The sequence below is a fragment of the Pteropus medius genome, unplaced genomic scaffold (genome assembly GCF_902729225.1).
Source record: "Pteropus medius unplaced genomic scaffold, Ma_sr-lr_union100, whole genome shotgun sequence".
Taxonomy (NCBI): Eukaryota; Metazoa; Chordata; class Mammalia; order Chiroptera; family Pteropodidae; genus Pteropus; species Pteropus medius.
Genome location: NW_024347791.1, coordinates 12,423,566 through 12,443,362, shown reverse-complemented (window position 1 = coordinate 12,443,362; position 19,797 = coordinate 12,423,566). Strand labels below are relative to the sequence as shown.

Here is a 19,797-nt window from a genome sequence, read left to right as displayed (position 1 = left end):
ACGGGTGTTATGTAAAGAACGGAAAGGGGGGATGTGACAGCAAATGATCTGGTCACCCTTCTAAGCAGGCATCTGTTGAGCTAAGACATGAGGGGAAGAGCCTTTAGGTGGGCTGACGAGGAAAAAAAAGGGGTGGTACAAACTGGAGGGTGGAGAGGACGGGGCCAGGAGTGAAAGAGTTGGGGTTCTATTCGAAGTGCAGAAGGAAGCTGTAGGGCACATTAATTTCTCATTTCCTCTGGTTTCTGTTCAAATGTCATCTCACCCAAAAGGCCCTCACTGACCACCCTATTAAAATACAACCTCCGTCCAATTCGGTCCTGCTTTGGCCCTTCTCCATATCCTTACCCTACCAAGCCTTTCTTATTTTTCAAGGTTTTTAGTATGATCTGATGTCATACGATGGATGACTTTCTACCCACCAAACTGTGAGCAAGGGCTTTAGATTTCACAGCCAGACTCTAAATGGCTAGAACAGGGCACACAGTCAGCTTTCAATTGAAATGTGTTGAGTGAATGAATTAATCTGATTTACATTTTAAATAGATCACTCTGGCTGCTGTGGGGACAATGGATTTGAGGGAGTCGAGAGTCAAAATAAAGAAACCCCATGAGGAGGCTTTCCTAGAGGTCCAGATGGAAGTCAAATGTGGAAGAAGAACGGTGAGAACTACCACTGTGGTGGTTTTAAAAACCATACAATGTCCCTTGGTCTTAGAAAATTAGCGTGATACCATGTCTTCAAAGTAACAACTCAGGAGTTGCTTTCTTCATGTAGGGCTATGAGCTCATAAAAACAGATATCTTTTAAAGCCGTTCAGTCGAGAAATTAGTCTTAGGTACTTATGTTACCAAGATAAAACTGATAAACTGATACAGCTTGACAAAAACCTATTAATACTAAAAATTGCACATGCCCCTTATCTTACCAATTTCATTACTAGGAATTTATCATGGATATAAGTCACAAAAGTATGTCAAAATATATGCACGGATGTTCGCCCTGTCATTGCTTGTAATATCCCCAAACTAGAAATAACATAAATACCCATCAGTAGGAAACTGTTTAAAAAATACTTTAAAAAATTTTATACAGTTATTTAATAAAATGAGAAAAGAGCTTTAAGATGTATGTTTAGAAAGATTCTATTTTTGTTAAAATACACATAAACAAGACTGATATTGATATGGGTACAATATGACATATACAGAGAGAAGGGGAAGGAGAGGTAAATATTGATCTAAGTAAAAAAGTTTTCTTTTCTTAAAGATGTATAAAAAAAAAAACATAAGAGGTGGTTATCCTTTATCTTTTGAAGAGGGATAATGGGTAGAGAGAGAATTTTACTTTCTTTCAGAAATTTTAAATGTTACCAAAAGAGGGAGGGGGCTCTGTTTACAGGGTTCACTGTATCTGCTCTAAACTGTTCCTAACCTCAGGAATGTGAAATGTTTACCACATTCAATTTTTTTTTTTTCAGTTGTAAATGTATTTCTAAAGCAAGAGTTCTAATTACCATTTACTGGGAAGTCAGAGAATAGTGGGGTATTTTGCAAGTCAATTCAGGAGAAAAATAGAAAGCCAGGTTAAGTCCAATTTAAGTGAGGTTAAGCACTGCAGCCTAAACACACAAGACACAGCCCACCGCTCCCCTCACCAGGGTCCCGCATTGTCATGTTAACGACAGCAAACAAAAGGACCAAGGGAAGGGGAATGAAGATTACCCGTCCCAACTAAAACTAGGACAGAGTCCTCAAAGACCCAGGTGGAGGGACACATGCCAGGTTTAAAAGTATTAGGTCTCTTCACATCACGTGCATTTTTTTCTACCTAACCAAGACAGGAAACAGTGAAAAGTTTTATTACTAAAAAGTGTGATTCTGAAACAAAAACATAGTAAACTACACAGCAATACGAAAGCTGTGATGCCCCTAAAAGGATGGATCTTGAATTGCTAAAGTGACCTCTGACCTCGGAGGGGTGGGTTAAGGTGGGTGAGCACGGAGAAGGGCTCACGGGAACTCAAACCCGAGGCTGGAAGCTGATTCATCTTTATTGCCTCCCTAGGTTATCAGTGAGGATATCAGTGAGGATAACCTAGGGAGGCAATAAAGATGAATCAGACTGAACGGAGAAGTTAACTCTACAGAACGAATTCTTCCAGGCTCATGGATCTCAGCGGACTTAGCGATGACACCAATGGCCAGCAGAAAGGAGGGAACTGCCAGGTCAGTCTCTTGCAATGAAACCAAATTTCCAGAAGCTCAAAGTGTTAGCGACTTTAACGGGTAATTACCAATGCACCAAATGCTGCACCAAGCCCCATGGAATGCCTCTGAACTAGATTAAACCACCAGGCTAGTAATTAAACTAACTTTATATGGGAGAGATCTCGTGCTCAAACTTGAGCAATCCTGCTCACTTCAGGAAAGCAATTGTAGCACAAAAGTGGAAACAAGAAACTTCTGAGCCTCAGTTTCAGCTCAGATACCATCGCTGGCAGCCTCTATTCTCTTAACTACAAAAGTCAGGAGACCAACTACTTCCAGGGGGTGTTAAAGGGGATTAAGATTATGAAATACTGTGAAGATGAAAAGGACTAAGTCTCAGTCTTGTATCATTTGCAAGTATTTTAACAGTCTCTGTTTCTGTGTCGGCAAACAAGTTTTTACCATTTTATCCATCTAGACATTTCGATAGCAGTCACTGCCATATGTACCTGAAGTGTTTTTACCAGACAACCTGTTGAAAGACTGCTTGGCATCTTGTCAAAATGACATGCTGCTACATCATGTTAGAGTCTGCAAAAGCCTAAAAATTTAGAAAAGGAGATGATTTTTCTTCAAATTGATCAATGCTATGACAACACTGTTTATTTCTTACAGCTGGATAATAATTTGGTAAATGAAACAGCTAGAACATTGCGTTCTACCGCATACTCACAGACTGAGTATTTTAAGTGCTGCTTTTAAAAATGAGCATGTTTATTCCAAAACATTACAGATAGCTACATATAAGGCAAGCTTCTGCCTTTTTTAAAAATAATCCCAGAAAAGAGGGTGTCACATTATATTTGACCTTTACGAAGTCAGATCATGGGGTACTCTTCTAATGACTTGACCTTGAGAAGTACAGAGTACCATTTGGGAAAGGCAGATCTGCCTGAAACAACCTTAGTTACTTCTAACACCAGATGTTTATCAAGGTCACCTACAAAAGTTGAGTTAAAAAGAAAAGGGTAAAAAAACGTAGGAGATCCTGGGGGTAGGATCTCACAAATGCTGTGTCAAAACAAGGCATTTAAAGTTCACTCTAAAAAGCAATATGATAAGTTGTTACACTATGAGACTCATTATATCCATTTAGGATGAATTGGGCATAAGAAAAAGGAAAACGACTTTCCTAACATTATGTTTCTGTGGGATAAAATGCCAGGGCAATACTGCACGTGCAGTCTAAAAGTGCTTCATTTTGCCAGGTTGGGATGAAAACGAGATGATGTACTCTTGTAAAACTATGCGAACAGCTGATTCAAAAAGTAGATTATGTGTCGATCAAGACAAGGATTCAAAATTCGTATGAAGAATCTGAATCAAATATTGATATGTGTGTATAGGAAAACGCAAAATAAATTTTATATAGTATGATTTTACACCATTATGTGCAGAATAAATGAAAACTATCATAAGTAGACATTTGACTAGTCATACTATATCTTTAAGGTTTACTTATTCAAGTTGGTCATAAAATATATTTTTTAAATCTTTCCATTGAAAAATAGTGAACACATTATGTTTGATACAGCCTTATAGCTGGGCGTTTATGAAGCTAATTCTAGTATATTCTATTACCACTTCTTTAGTAGAAAAGTGTGAATAAAAAGTTTTAAGTATTTCTTAAAACTTTGGTTTTGTAATCAGTCTGAAAAACCATTTTCTAAATGAAAAATGGTTAAGATTCCAAATAGTTATGACAAGGCATACATATGGACAGGGCCAGAATGTATAGGATCAGAAAATAAATTCCACATCTGGTGTGGGCTTCTCCTTAAACTGAGCTCAGCATATTTTCCAAAAAACAGTGCCCTGTGATCTTCACATCTATCATTCCTAGAGGATGACACTGAGAATTAGATTTTTATATCAATAACAAACTCAAATAAAGCTCCAGCCAGTGTTGCTGCAAAGAACTGTGCACAGAACAAGGCTAGTGGGCGTAACTCACGTCATAGTCATCCTTGATTTGTGTATTTCTAGAGACAAGTTTTTTGGCAGATGGCAGGAAGGGGCACCTCCTTCTAAATGGCATGAAGGTACCCTATGGGCGCCTGCAGAACGTCCACTCCAGGTATAAAAAAGTGAGGAACTGATTTCATGTTGATGAACAGTTACTAATTTAGGAGATGAGCATATACACAAATAAATGGCCAAAAGGAAAGTTACCTTGTAGATTCCGAAGAACCCCAGGTCCCTCAGGACAGACAGAGCACTGACTCGGGGACCAGTGGTGATTTCCCCAGCTACCTGCAGACGGATCTTGACAATTTCCAAAGGATTTGTGAAAATCACCTGGGAGCCTCCTGCCTAAAAAGGAGAAAAAGATTCAGTATTAAAGCAGGGTAACAGTCATTATTCTCAATGGAGCTTAGACTATTCTATCCTCAAGAGACTGTAATTTCAATCCTTGTCCCATCAATTAAAAGTGAGGGATTAGGAGTTTCAATCAAAATACAGTTACTGCCTAGGAGACTTTTGGTAAAGGGGCCCAATCTCTTTCGTGCAGAGATTGAAAGAAGAGAAAGACCAGAAACAGAGACTTCTTTGCCAAAAACAGAGACTTCTGTTGGCCTCACCAAAGTCCTCGCACTAAAATGACGATTCTTTGAAGCAAAATCAACTGCCACCACAAGGCTCAAAGCCAAGAACACAGAGGCAACAATAAAATGAAAATCAAACAGTATCCAAATAAAGAGATACAGATCTGCCTGTCAGAATAGGAGAGAACAGGAAGACACAGGTTCTCCCACCATGAACTTCGTGATTCTGTCAATGATTCAAAAACTGCCAGAAAACACGGAAACTAAGATGAAAGCTATTTTTCTCTTAAAAAAAATCAGGCTGATCATCAAACACCATTTTCTGAAGTTACATATTATTATAATTTTATTTATGTATTACCTGTGTATAGAATTGCTCTTTTCATATAAGATAAATGTCAAAGTAGTAAAAATATGCATTAAATCAATTATGGCCCAAACTTTGAACAACGTGTGTTATTTCATTCCAGCAATGGCTGGGTGCCATACCTCCGAGATCATCAGTGGAAATCTTTAAAGTGCACTATAAGGGAAATTTTAAGCTACGTATTTTGAAGCTAAGCCTATATTTATCATAAGCAATTACATTTTTTCTTACTGTACTTCAACTTGTTATTCTTTGTCACAAATATATTAAAATTTTTGTATCATTCAAACTAAGGTTGACACACAGAATCTTTATCATGTAGCGACTGCACCAAACTGGACCACAGACATAGTAATGACATTTTACAGCTTAGTAGATGCTATCAAGGTAAAAGGCACAATTTGGGTCAATATTATACAAAACTACTTCTTGTTAGGTCCTTTGATCTTATTAACTAATGTATGCATCCTCATAAGGATGGTCTTTTATGTACTGTTTATAATATCTGGAAATAACAATTAGAAATACATAAACGTCCAATGGTAAGGAATAGATTAAATGAATCTGAGTATGTTTGTACAATGGGTTCTGTGCCTACAATAGAAATACTGTGGAAAATGTTCAATAGATACTGTGAAGTAAAAACTCTCATATGATTAAATGCACGTACATCCTTCCCTCGGCTGTCTCTCAACACAGTGTGGAAGAAATACAACAGTGTAGTGCTTCTGAGGTGGTAGAATTACAAATAGTTTATTTTCTCTTCTGTTGTTTTTTTAAAAATTTCTTCTCGATAGATCATGTGTTACTTCTATAAGGAAAAATAAATACTTCTGCATAATTTATCTAACATATATAGCAATGTTAACCAAAAACAACAACAACAAAAACTAAAGAAAAATGTTCGCCCACTCTTTAAAACTAATTTTTTCCGTTTGTATTAACTTGACACTTCAGTCAAGACACACTGGTTCTTAAAAACAGACTGAGATTTGCCCTCGCTTCACTCATTAAAACTATTTGGAAGGCACAATTTTCCCATGGCTTGAGGCAACATAGACTTCCTCTCCTTACTTGCTTTTACCCTGTTTCGCCCATCACCTTTATCTCTCCTAGGTGACTCTTAGGAGGTGGGCCAAATAATCTTGGTAGAGAAAACCTGAGTTGGATATGTCAAAAGGCCTAAGAGAGGTCCTCTGAAGTAATTTGTGGGTTTGCACTGGAGCCTTTCCACATGGCATGGAGCGAGTTGTTTAAGGGTGGCAGCGTAAAGAAGGGAAACGAGCCTGATGTCGTGAAGGTGCTAAGGCACAGTAAGGATTATGTTCATGCATCTGGACCTAAACTCTCGAGTTGCAAAAATGAATAAAAAATTAAAAAATTCTTTTGTGGAGACAGAATTGCTCAGATTCACTGAGTTGGAATTAGCCTGAGGCTGATTTTTGAAAGCTCGCTAGTGGTAAGACTATGTCTACCAAGGGCAGAATGGAAAGCATTCAGCGTACATCCATCTTCTTGCAGAACAGAACAAGAATATGATGCCAACAGCGGGTAAGGGGGCAGCACACATGAAGACCAACCCTCAGCCCCTATTTGTCAAACCATCTCACTCATTAGGAGGATCAAAGACATAAGTGAATGTACTGCAGCCAGCACCATGCTCAAGATACAGCAGTGACTCCAAACATGCTGGTTTTGTTTCCTCAAGCCCCTAAATCAATGGTTCTCCTCCCTGGCTGCATGTTACAATCACCTGAGAGCTTTTAAAAAGTAGTGACGTCTAGACCCTACTCCAGACAAATTAAATGAGAATTTCTGCATCTGCTTTTTGAAAAGTTTTCTCATGTGATTAAAATTTGCAGTGAGAGTTGAGAATCATTTTATCTCACCATATCTTCTCTAGGATCCCTTTCAAGTCCAAGAAGCTGCTTAATAGGCTTATTTAAAGCTGTGAGTTCTAATTCTAGTCTTCTGCATTCTTTCAGAGAATAACTTCCATATGTTTTACATGTGATCTCATAAGAAACTTTTTATATACATCCAAGTTACCACTTTTAAAGGGTATAATTCTTAGGTATAGAATTGTTGTCTTATTCATTACCTCATATCTTTACCAATACCTGTAAAAGTTAACATTATATACAATAAGAACTTACACTCGACTTTCTAACTCCAAGTCGATTGATAGTTACCAATTCTTTTAGCACAGAAAAGTGAATTCTAATCACTAAAGATGATGCAAAAGTCGAATCCACTCCGGAGAGCTGCAGGGAACAGAAGCAGTGGGAAGAAAGAGCATAGTGATTCTAGGAAAAAATAATGATGTGCTCGTTACCTTTAGTGGGCTCAGAAAGAAAGAACCTACAGACTAAAAGTGGCACATTGTAGAGGTGCCGAAAATGAATGGGTCCTTTGGAGTCAAGCTGGAAGGAAATGAGACTCCAAGGCACCAAGAGAAGATGCTTATCATCAGCTGCACGGTATCTGGGCATCGCCATGACCTGATCACTGAGCAGCACACTGCCTGCTGCTCCTCTGGCTCCTGGTCTATTATCCATTCACAGTACCTTGCCCAGGTCCCTTCTTTGCAGAGAGATCAAAGACAGCCAAATCTGCGGACAGGGACACCTATTGTGCTCGATGTCTTTGTGTCCTTCATCACTCGAGAGTTCTAGCTGTGTGAAGATACTGTTTTTTTGTGTGTGTGCAGTTTTGTCACAAATCATTTCCCTATGACTTTCTGGAGTCTGAGGCAAGTAGGACAGGGGAAGATTTTCCACACCAAAACTTGCTCTGTGTGGCATGTTACACTTACAATGGTAACACTGCCTTCTCTACAGGTCTCTTGGAATATCCTTTGTTACTGAACTCTTAGTCACTACCCAGCAACTGGATACCTAAAGAGAAATGCGTATACCTACTACAGACTTACTTCTGCTACTTGATCATTCATTCATTCATTCATGTTTATTCATCAAATGTTTATAAGCAATAGTGTTTAAAGTTTGTCCTAGGAACTGCAAGAACACAGACGAGTGAGAAAGCCTTCTTGTTTTCAAGGAACTTGAAATAGGAGTAGAGGTAATAAATGTTCGTTAAGCATCCATTATGGCCTATAAAGATATTGCTCTGTGTGTGTGTGTGTGTGTACCACACACCTTTGATCCACTCAAGAGATCTTTTTCCGGATTTTATAGGAGAGGAAACTGAGGCATAGAAAGAGTAAAGCAACTGTTACAAGCTGAACTGTGCTCCACCACAATTCACCTATTGAAATACTAACCCTCAGGACTTCATAATGTGACTATATTTGGAGGTAGGGCCTTTTAAGAAGTAATTAAGGTAAAATAAGGTCATATGGGTGGGCCCTAATACAATGCGACTAGTGTCCTTATAAAAAGAGGAAACTGAGACACATTCACAAATGTCCTCCCCGTGGTCTCATGGGGACAAGGAGGGAAGATGGCAATCTTCAAGCCAAGGAAAGGGGCCTCAGAAGAAACCAACCCTCATGACACCTTCATCTCAGACTTCCAGCCTCCGGAGACGTGAGAAAATAAATTTATGTGGTTTAAGTCACCCAGTTTTTGGTAATCTTTTACGGCAGTTCTAGAACTAATATAGCAATTTATCCAGGGCTACACACACCCGACAAGCAGAGGATTTTCTACTGAGTCCAATAAATATCTACCTTATGAATAGAGAAAGTGACACATGAGAAAAGATAATTAAAATATATGACAAGAGCTAAGGTCCAGACAAATTGCAAGGGCAATTCAAAGGAGGGCCGAGATCTCTGCTGGCTAGGATAATGTCGGGAGGTAGTAAGGCTGCAAAGAACATAACACATCAGCTGGTGACTGGGGTGAAATTAGGATTTCCGTAATCCAGGCAGAGAATGGCACAAAGGCACAGTGACAAGGGCTTTCCATACTAAGGGGTGAACAGACCCAGCATAACATCCATCCAGTGAAATTTTAATAAGTGTGATAATTATGATGAGATTAACATTATCGTCCACTAACATTTATTGAGTACTTACTATGTTCATCAGGCATTGTGCTAAGAGCTTTGTAAGAATTTTCTCTTTGGGTCCTCATGATATCATAAGGTAGGCAGTCATATTATTTTGGTTTTATAAGCGAGCAAACCAAGGCTGAAAGGGGTGAAGGAGACAACTTGCCTGAGGTCACACAGCTAGAAAGATAGAGTCTGGATTCAAAGCTAGACCTGCTGGGTGCCGGAGCCTGAGCACTTTACACTACTTATCATAGCAGGATAGAGGAATTAACAGGACTATTCCTTTACGGAATGGAAAGGGTATGAAAGAGGATGTCTGCAAATAAGACTAGTGGGGCCAGATCATGGAAGGCCTAGTAGTGACCCTGAAGAACGGGGCTGCATTCTAGACATGGTGCATTCATGCACGCCTGTGGTAGGAGCAGAGCTGGAAAATAAAGTTTAGGAGTTGAAGACTGTAGTAATTCTTATCTATGTCTCAGAGAGAAGACAGGCCAGCAGAAGAGGGCATTTATTAGGGGGGAAGAGCCCTGAGGCAGAAATAACAACTAGGATTTTAGCAGACTAGGTGAGAGATTAAACAAAAACAAAAAACAAAAACAAAAAAACAGAATTAGAACAATTACACTGTAATAAGGTAGGGGGTGGGATGGATGCAATAGAGATCAACAGGGCTTGGCTGCTGAATATGGGACAAAAGGAGCAGGTAAGGCCAAAGAAAGGACCCAAGTTTTTGCATCTGTGTTAATAGGAACAAAGGGACCTAAAGAGACATATGAAACATAGAGAAGGTAATGGAAGGGCTTTAAGTTAGGAGTTAAGGTCTGAAACAGAGAGATGGGCATGATCCCACATATGTGCTAACTGGAGTAGGAGCTTATATGGGATGGGAGGAAGATGAAACAATAGTGGAGACCTAAGAAGTGATCAGAAACCTCTGCTACATGCCAGTATTCAGTCGTCCAGGCACAGAAAGGGGCTTCCAGAAGGGAGAAGACCAACGACCAAATGGCCGACAGTGTCCGCTGACACAGGGAGGACATGGAGGGATCTGTGAGTGGAAAGATGGAAGCTGGATGTAGAGCAATTAGAGACAGTTTATGTAATCTATATTTCCAAGGGAAGGGAAATAGAATGAATGTCATTAATAGAAGCAAGCAAAGTAGAATGAAAATTTATTTAGGATAATTAAGAAGAAAAGATCTGGGAGAGAGTGAAAAAATGAAAGAGAACTGGGGATAATTATACCTATGTAAAACAGTGCAAGTTCTAAAGTAGAGGAGGAGTGAAAGGTAGAGTTTCATGAAGCCTGCAGATTTCCTTTAACGACACAGAGTTGTGGGATAATTTTGTTTCAGAGAAGAAAGTGACAATTGGCAGTTGTTCTTAGTATTTGTACTTCAAAGATTAAAAAATATTAAAATCAAATGGATCAGGATTTGGCACAAGGAGACATGACTAAAGTTCTGAAGCACAAACCAGTCAGTGACAATAAAAGACCCCTCTGAATCAATAATAAAATTTTATTCTGGCTCTCCCAGCCTCACAGTGAAGTCAGTCAGATTTGCAACATAGACAAGAAGAAGAAGTAGCTAATGATGTCTAAAGGTGAGTCCAGTGCATTTGCTCAGACATTCTATCCCTTAACTCAAAACAAACAGATGGGAAGACGCAGGGTGTATGTAAACACTGCTTAGGGTTGCTTATCTACACCTGTCCCAGGGAACCCAGAGCCACAGACAGTTCCACAGCAGGTTCTTTATTAAGAGCCTACTGTGTGCACAAAACTGTAGATGTAGAATAATTGGGTTCGTACCCAGGCTATTCCCAGGTACTGAACAAGAACATTTTATGGCTTACTGTATTAGTATTGAATACTAGCATTGGTGTGACAAAATATCCTGTAGCATATTTTTAAAAAAGGAACCTCACATTCAAAAGCATTATTTATCTTTAGAGAATATGTAATTGCTCTAATAAAATATCTTACACGTTAACATTTTTTATAAGTGACATGAACAAGGGATAACCTAACATGAAATATATAGAATTAAAATGAAGAAAACTATAGATTTTTTTCAAAGGGACATAAAATATTTGAATACGAAAGAAACAAGTATTGTTCTTCAACTGGGAGATTCAACATTGTTAAGATGTCAATTTGCCTGTAAATTAATTTAAAATATAAAAAAAGTCAATTTTTCTATAAATGAATATAACAGTCAACTGTTGTAAAGATTTCAATTTTCCCATAAATTCATTTAAAATCCAAAGCAATCTTCTTAAATAAAATCTTAGTAAGGTTTCCTGAAGATGTTTGCAGACAGGAATATTCTGAATAAAAGGTCACATGGAGAATCTTGTGTTAGTACCCATTAACGCACATTTACAGTGTCAGTGATTTTTGAAACTTTAGTCCAAAACTAGATAAATGGGAAAAAAAAAATCAAGATATAGAGGGTCACTGGGTACCTTGAAAAGGAATATAGGAAGTGCTATTTAGTGGCACGGGGAATGGTAGAGCAGACCCCCTTCTATCTGTAGCTAAGGTCCCTCTCTGCCCAGCTCACTCACATGGGGGCACCCTAATGAGTCGCTACGGTTTTGTAATCCTGACCAGGGGGCTGGTTTTGATCCACTTCTGCCTCAATCCCGTGGACTACAAAGAGGAATACAATTCATCAATCTTTCTGGGAGAGTCTCCAGCTTCTATCAACTCTTGTTTCCCAGAGTTGTCTTTTCACTCTTTATTCAGAGAGCATGTAGTTAACCAACAGGTCCAGTATGCGGGAGGAATTCAATAGTTTGAAAGCACACTGGTATAGGGAGGCCAAGAATCTGTGTCATAAAATTTAGCAGTGGCTGGTAAGGGAATTCTGACCACTTTTATAAAGATTTTTTTGCAATGTCTCTATTTTTCAAACCATGTCTCCTAATCAATGAGGTCTCTCCCCGCAGAGGGAACCAGCCCAGTAGTGGACTCCACTGTCCTTCCTACCTGGGTGATTGTTCTCCTTCCTTTCTTTTGTTTGTGCGTGGGTTAGCTACTCCCATCCTCCTGACCTTTATGGGTTCTGGAGGCTGCAGCCTTTCCTCTAGCATGTGGCTCCCCTCGCAGTGATCTCTGCACTGGTTACTTCCAGTCAGCCCTCCAACAGCATATTCTATTCTTACGTCTGTCCTGCAGGTCTCTTTCTGGAAGGACGTGGTTTCCCAGTAACCCGGTGGGGGTAGTCGTCTTTGAGATTCACTTCTCAGGAATAAGCTATCCACCAGAGTGATCAGAAAGATATAGTTCTCTGAATGACTATAGCCCTGCAAACCCTTACTCCTCTTCTCCTGGTGAAGTTAGAGACAGACATTTGCTGAGCACTGTGATATAGCAGGCACTGTGCTAAACTCTCTAGACATTATCTCCATTCCTCCAGTGATGCTGACACAGGTTATATTTCTACAGTTCTGGAAAGGAGGGAACGAAAGCAGAGATTCTGTCCAAAGCGGAGACAGAAATTGAACCCAGGCTGGCCTGATTCCCAAGCCAGGCGCAGAACCATTATGCTGATTTGCTGAGTGTCAAAAAGCCCATGCTTTAGAACAAAATTCATTTTCAGTTTTTTCTTTTTTGTTTAAACAGAGTATCTGCAGGAATCTTTGGTCAATCTGTTCACAGGGAGTAGAATTCCCATGACTTGGCGAGCCTCTGTCTAGAAGAGATAAGTAAATGATTCAGAGATACTAAAGTATGTCAAGAAATATGAGAGTTTTTTCCAGGTACAATATAGTCGACTTTCATCAGATGCATCAGATTGTTCTTTGCAGTTTAGGCAATAAATCATAAGGCAACCCTAGGCCCTGAGGCAGTAGAATCCCTAATTCATGCCAAATCTGAATCCTTGAGGAGCAGTTCAGACTCAGACATGTATAACTACTGACATATTTTCAATTTCACTCAAATGAGCTTATAAAATAATTACACTGGTGCGGGTTTTACCTAAATATAGCTCAGTGGTTCAGGATGGGAGCAACTGAGTCACATAGACCAGGATTTTAATTCAGGCTTTATCATTTCCTTGAATGGGGCCTCAGGCAATTTCTCAAACTTACTAACTCTTAGATTTCTCATTTGGACCACAGAGATGACACCGATTCAGGCTGTGAGGACTGTGTAAAAGCAGCGCGTACCAACTGCCTAGCACGGTGCTTGACACAGAGCAACGGGCCAAGAAATGGGGGACGCTGCTGGGTGTCAGTATGGCACCATGGTTGACAGCCTAGGCTCTGGCAAACTTCTTAACTTACTCACTCCCAACTTACTTCATCTGCGAAATGGGCACATCGACATTAACACTCTTCGTGCTTCCAATGAATAATGACTGGGTGCCAGCTCTCTAGCAGGTGTATCAGGATGAACAAGACTGACAAAGGTCCCCACCCTCATGGAGCATGTGTTCCAGCTGTTACTTATAGGATCATGGGAGGATTACATGAAAACATGCATGCAAAGCACTTATTCCATTGCCTAGCATACTATAGTGCTCAATCAACGGTACTGATTACCATTAATAAATATATTACAGAACTCTGTTTAGGTGACATTAGCTTACCAAACTCCTTTAAAGCCAGCACAAATCAGTCTCAAATTTTTCTTTCCCTAGAAAGCTGTAAATTAAACTTTCTTTCTGAGGAAAGCACAGCTATCCTGAAGATTGGGAGGAAGTAGCTATATCAGTTAAAAAAAAAAAAAAAAAAAAAGAAAGGAAAGAACTCACCTAAGTGGGTAATGGTGATGTAGTAAAGCTCAATATAGGCAGATGGTTTTTATTTAAATTCATTTAATTTTATTTAATTAAATTTAAGCTGACATTCAATAAGTCATGGGTATTTTTAATTCTGAAATACTTTCGTTATTGAGAAATGGTTAATCATGTCCTTCTGCAGAAGCTGGTAAAAATGACAATGGCCAGATAGGCAACTAGCTTAGTTCACCACACGATGTTTGTGGGACTGGCCTATGCTGTTTAATTCAGGTGTGGACGGCCCCCAACACTGGCAAATCACTTTGGAAATGTGAACCATTGTCACAAAAGGGGCTGCGACAGAGACTAAATTGGGTATAGCACAAAAGGTTCCCCACTGCTGAAAATGACACATAGTGCACGTTCTTCTGACCAGGTAGTGTGACTGCCAGAAGTGAAAGGCAACGCAATCACCCTTAATGCTCAAGATCAACTTCTAATTTGGGGGGCTTTTAAAAGCTATCTCAAGTGGATGCTGAATGCCTCACTCACTACAAATACAAATGAAAGTTCCCATATCCATAGGACAGTTTCAGCTGTTGTGATTACTGTCTAAAGTCCATGATCTTCATAAATTCACCTGAGCATCCTGGAGGGCTGAGAGCAACCAGAAAGGAAAATGGGACTGTGGAAGCTACAACTATGTCAGCAGGAAGTCCAAGCACTGGGCTTCTCAATAAATAGGGCTCTTTCGACATAAAACATCATTCTTTCCAAATGCTCTAATCTTTCACATGATACAGTCCTCATGGCCTAAAGTAAAATATAGGTTTTTTTCCTTCTAATATCCCCTCTCTGAAATGGGCTAGATAGATAGTCTGCAAAGAACCTGAGCTGCGGCTATCACAGCTTTTGCTCAGTGCCCAGATGCTTCTGTAAGCTTTCTTCCTTCTTTCTCACAATTTTGCCACTCCAATTCCTCTTGCCTTGTCATCTAATGATTTACTTCCTTGTTAACACTTTTGATTGCACACAGGTAACTTTACTGTGGGAAGTGATTTATCTATTTCTTTTTAAAAACAAGAATTTCAAGAGGTCAAATATTTAGAAAGGCAACATAATCCTAATGAGCTGCCCAATTTCTCTAAGTACTCAAAGAATAGTGACCTTCACTAAAATGATCTTAACATGCTTTCGGTCCAATAATTGTGAACAAGTAGGTTTTAAAATCCTATGTGCCTTAAAAATGACTTGTCAAGGCTGTCTGCTCATTATTATAACCACAGGAACTATCAGCATAAAAGATTATCTAAATACATAATCAAAAGGATCAGTTCAGGAGCCCCAGTTCATGTTTCCCCATGATCCATTCTTTTCACCTGTTATGAACTAAACAAGCCTTACTCCAATGCTTCTTTACTGAGACAGTATCCCTTGGGGCCTGGGGAGATGAGCCCAAAGAACCCAAAAGGTGAAAAAGCAGGCCTTCTTATGATTTCCCACCCCGAAACCATTCTAGGCAACAGTCTTAATATGCAGAGAATATTAACAGTCTTGCATTTAAAAAAATCAATTCTGTCATCAATCCGCAGTCCACAGAAAATGTTGAAGTGTATTTTTTTTAACATAGTGCGATTCCTGCTATATTCTAAACTAAAAGCATTAACCATAACTGTAATTTAATCACCTCCCTTTAATTTGAATTCACATGGTAGATACTTACAGCTACTTAAAAAATTAAGTGGCAAAATGTATATGAAGAATATGTATCTTGATATTTTAATTATGCTCAATTCAATGTACTTAGATTTAAAGTGCTTTTCACAAATGACATGTGCTAAGAATATCTAATTGCACACTGACATTCTAAAATGTGTGCTTACATGTGTCAAAAATAGATTAATATGAAGTTATGGAATATGACTTTTTTAAAAACTAAAACCCAAATACGTTATTTTGATTATTTGGGTACAAATATGATTGTAACTACAAAAAAGGTCTACACTAGTCAATATCTCATGATTTACACTACATATAAAATGAATACTCAAGTGATGACAGTACTTGATTTTTAAATAAATTGGAAAATGAAGATTTCTTAAGAAATCTAAGCTTCAACACATTTTCCATTTACTCTCTTATTAACTCTGTTAAACGGAGACATGAAAATAATTTGTATGTAGTACAGGTATTATCATCGTATATAAAGATCATAGGTACAAAACTGATATTCAGCGAATAGCAGTGGATGAATTAAAATGAAACACAGTGCCCAACAGCAGTTATCTGCTGTTCACAAGTACTAACGATAGGCATTAAATAATCTCACAGAGAAGCTGGCAAACTTGAGGGCTTATGAGGCCCAGAGGCCACTCATTCCATCCAGCCCCAAATGGAAAGTGTTGAACCCAGGGCCCACCCAAGAGAGGCCATCGCTCTGCAGCGTCCCCACTGGAAGCTGAGAAAAGAGCCTTTATCTTGACGCCTTGTGTTATGGGCTGAATTGTGTCCCTCTCAAATTCATGTGTTGAAGTCCTAACCTTATATCTCAGAATCTGAGTATATTTGGAGGTAGGACCTTTAAAGAGGTAATTTAAGGTAAAATGAGCTCATATGGGTGGACCCTATTCTAATCTGGCTGGAATCCTTATAAAAGGAGATTAGGATACAGACAACACACAGACTGAGGGGGTGACCATGTGAGGACATAGGGAGAAGACGGCCATCTGCAAGCACAGCAGAGAGGCTTCAGAAGAAAACCAAATCTGCAGACACCTTGATCTTGGGCTTCTAGCTTTCACAAGTGTGAGAAAATAAACTGCTGTTGTTTAAGGCATGAGGTCTGTGGTGTTTTGTTATGACAGCCCTAGCAAACTAACACACTTCGTCAGGCTGTGACTAAATGCACATCTCTCAGCATAAGGCAACACGGGATTTTCTCCTTTGATTTAGTATGTAAATTAAGCTCTTAGGTAAAAAAAAAAAAAAAAATCTGTAACTAGATTTTTAAAAACTTTGAAAAATAATAGATTCTCACCACTTAATAAATTTTTGAGACAGAGACCATATTGAAATTTACTATTCTTAATTTCTGAGCTACATGGTAAGGCAGAAAAAGGCTATACTGTTTACACGTTTTATAAATATTAAGTTTCACATTTTCAACTTCATAGGGTTTTAATAGGCTTATAGAAGCCTGGCCAAGAAACCAAAGTAGAATCTGTTTGACTGACATTAAAAAGCAATTAAGTTACAAACCTGTCAAATATGTTCACATTTGGGCTCTGCTTGTTATACATGTCTATTTTGACTACTACTCCCAGAATTATTTAATGATTTACAGACCTTCAATGTCTAAAGCACCTTAACTGTATGAAAGCTGTGACCCCATCTTTCTTCATATTTTCATATCATAACAAACCCTTCCCTTATTTATTAGAAAACCAGGATGGCTAGACATCTGAATTGTGTTGAGTCAAACAACTCTAGGACTTTCTCCAAAAATGGAAAGGGAGGAAAAGAGAAGAGAAATCTGGCTGGCTCAGTGACCATAACAAGTTGGACTTTCCCCTAATTAGATGACATGTCTGAGCCACCGAAGGCAGCCCTTAGGCCACCCCTTGAACCCTGCGTGTTATCAAATGTCTTTTATTTTTGCCCAGTATCCAAGTCTAGAGAAAGAGCTTTTCACAGAAGCATGCAGGCAGCAGAATTCTTATTCTAGCCTGGTGCCTTACTACTACCCCCAGGAGACTTACTGGGCAAACCATGATGGAAGTGCCTCATTGGCTTCTCAGAAACTTCCAAATTTATATATTGCCATGGTTAAGGTTTTTTGATATTCATTGGCTCTCTCCCTCTTTATTTAAGACTTTCTTTTTTACAGCAGTTTCAGGTGCAGAGGTTTCCCACATCCCCCTGTCCCCACACATGCATAGACTCCCCATTATCAACATCGCACACCAGAGTGGTACATTTATTACACTGATGAAACTACAATGACACATCACAATCACCCAAGGTCCGCAGTTTTTACCATTTACTCTTGTTACTTTACCATTTACTCTTGTTACGTTCTATGGGTTGGGATAAATGTGGAATGACATACATCTATCATGATGATATCATATAGAGTATTTTCACTGCCCTATAAATCCTCTATGCTCTGCTTATTTATCTCTCCCCGCAACGCCTGGCAACCACTGATCTTTTTACTGTGTCCAGAGTTTTGTCTTTTCCAGAATGTCCTATAGTTGGAAATATAGAGTATGCAGCTTTTTCAGATTAGCTTCTTTTACTTAGTGATATACGTGTAAGGTTCCTCCATGTCTTTTCATGGCTTGATAGCTCATTTCTTTTTAGTGCACAATAATACTTCATTGGATACATCAAAGTTTATTTATCCATTCACCTACTAAAGGACATCTTTATTTCTTCCAAGTTTTGGCAGTTATACATAAAGCTGCTATGAATATCCTTGTGCAGGTTGTTTTGTTTTTGTTTTTTGTTTTGTTTTTGAAAGCATAACTTTTCAACTCCTCTGGGTAAATATCATGAAGTACAATTGTGGGATCTTACTGTAAGAGTATGTTTAGTTTTTAAGAAACCTCCAAACTTTATCTTCCAAAATGGCTGTATCGTTTTGCATTCCTACCAGCAATGCATGAGAGTGTCTATTCTTCCACATCTTCATCAGCATTTGGTGTTAGTGTTCCAGACCTTAGCCATTCTCATAGGAGTGTACTGGTATTTCACTGTTGTCAGTCTCTTTTTGTTTTAAAGCTACTCTTTTCTACAATTCTTTCATGATTCTGACATGATAATTTCACATGTTACCCATTCAATAAAGTCTTTTCTACTAAAAACATAAGTGTTAATGAATAAGCTATAACAAATGCCCCAAGTTATCTTTATCCCATTCTTAAAGTTCTATATATACTTGAGTGTTAGTTCATTTGCCATTCTTCGAAATGAAGCCCAATAAAATAAATAGGAGCTTTTTAAAGGTTAGTTCCTTTACTGAGTGATCATGGAAAATCTTTCTTGTGAAACATCCTGGATATGTACATACGCAGGCATGTTGCAGCTATTCCCTAAAGTCCATCAATTCCTTCACCCTGCTCCAGTCCATGGAGATAATGCCTTGACACTGACCATTTGTATCTAAGTTAACAGCAACATGGTATATCAAATGACTATACTACGTTAACTGCCCTCATCACCAACACCTTCTGGTCAAGCATTTATCCATTCAGTAAATATTTTTAAGTCTCTCCCATATGTCAGACACAATAGTAGGCACAGATGCATAATAGTGACGCATGGAGCCTGTCCTCGGCATTTTTAGATGTCTAACTTTAGTCAACCTTTACCCAAAGTTCCCAGGATGCAATCAGTTGTCAGCACTGTTTTACATACACGAAGATCTCCTCAAGTTGCAAAACAAGACCATAGTTAACCAGACAATAGGTAATATATAATACCTGAAACAGTCTCTAAGCCCTGGATTTGGAAGACAGGAAAATGTCATAAGTACAAATTAAGAAAACATACAATATGAGAATTAAACAATTATGAATAGGTTATTTTGCTTTGTTTTCTACCTTAGCTTTAATATGGCTATTTTTCATAATTAAAAATTACAATTATATGTTAAAATATAAAAAAATTTGTGATATTATCTTGACTAAAATATGTGTTTGGTACAATCTTAAGTTTGTAAAAAAATGGAAATGAATGAAAAATATTGTAAACAATGCAAAGCTTATGAAAACAAGGATAACTTAATTCACTTTAATCTTGTTGGAAGTCATCTATTAAACTAGAAATTAGCATTGATGAATCAAAAAAACCCCAA

The 19,797-nt window shown here is 38.5% G+C and overlaps 1 protein-coding gene across 5 annotated transcripts in view; it reads right to left on the bottom strand.

Moving 5' to 3' along the window:
* The window catches only part of SLC25A13 (solute carrier family 25 member 13), a 165,371-nt gene that overhangs the window by 22,787 nt on the left and 122,787 nt on the right, over positions 1–19,797 (bottom strand). For all 5 annotated transcript variants that reach the window (XM_039878040.1, XM_039878041.1, XM_039878044.1 and 2 more), the window contains one exon: positions 4,444–4,584. In XM_039878040.1, coding sequence (XP_039733974.1) covers positions 4,444–4,584 — 141 coding nt within the window. The remainder of the gene's footprint in view (positions 1–4,443; positions 4,585–19,797) is intronic.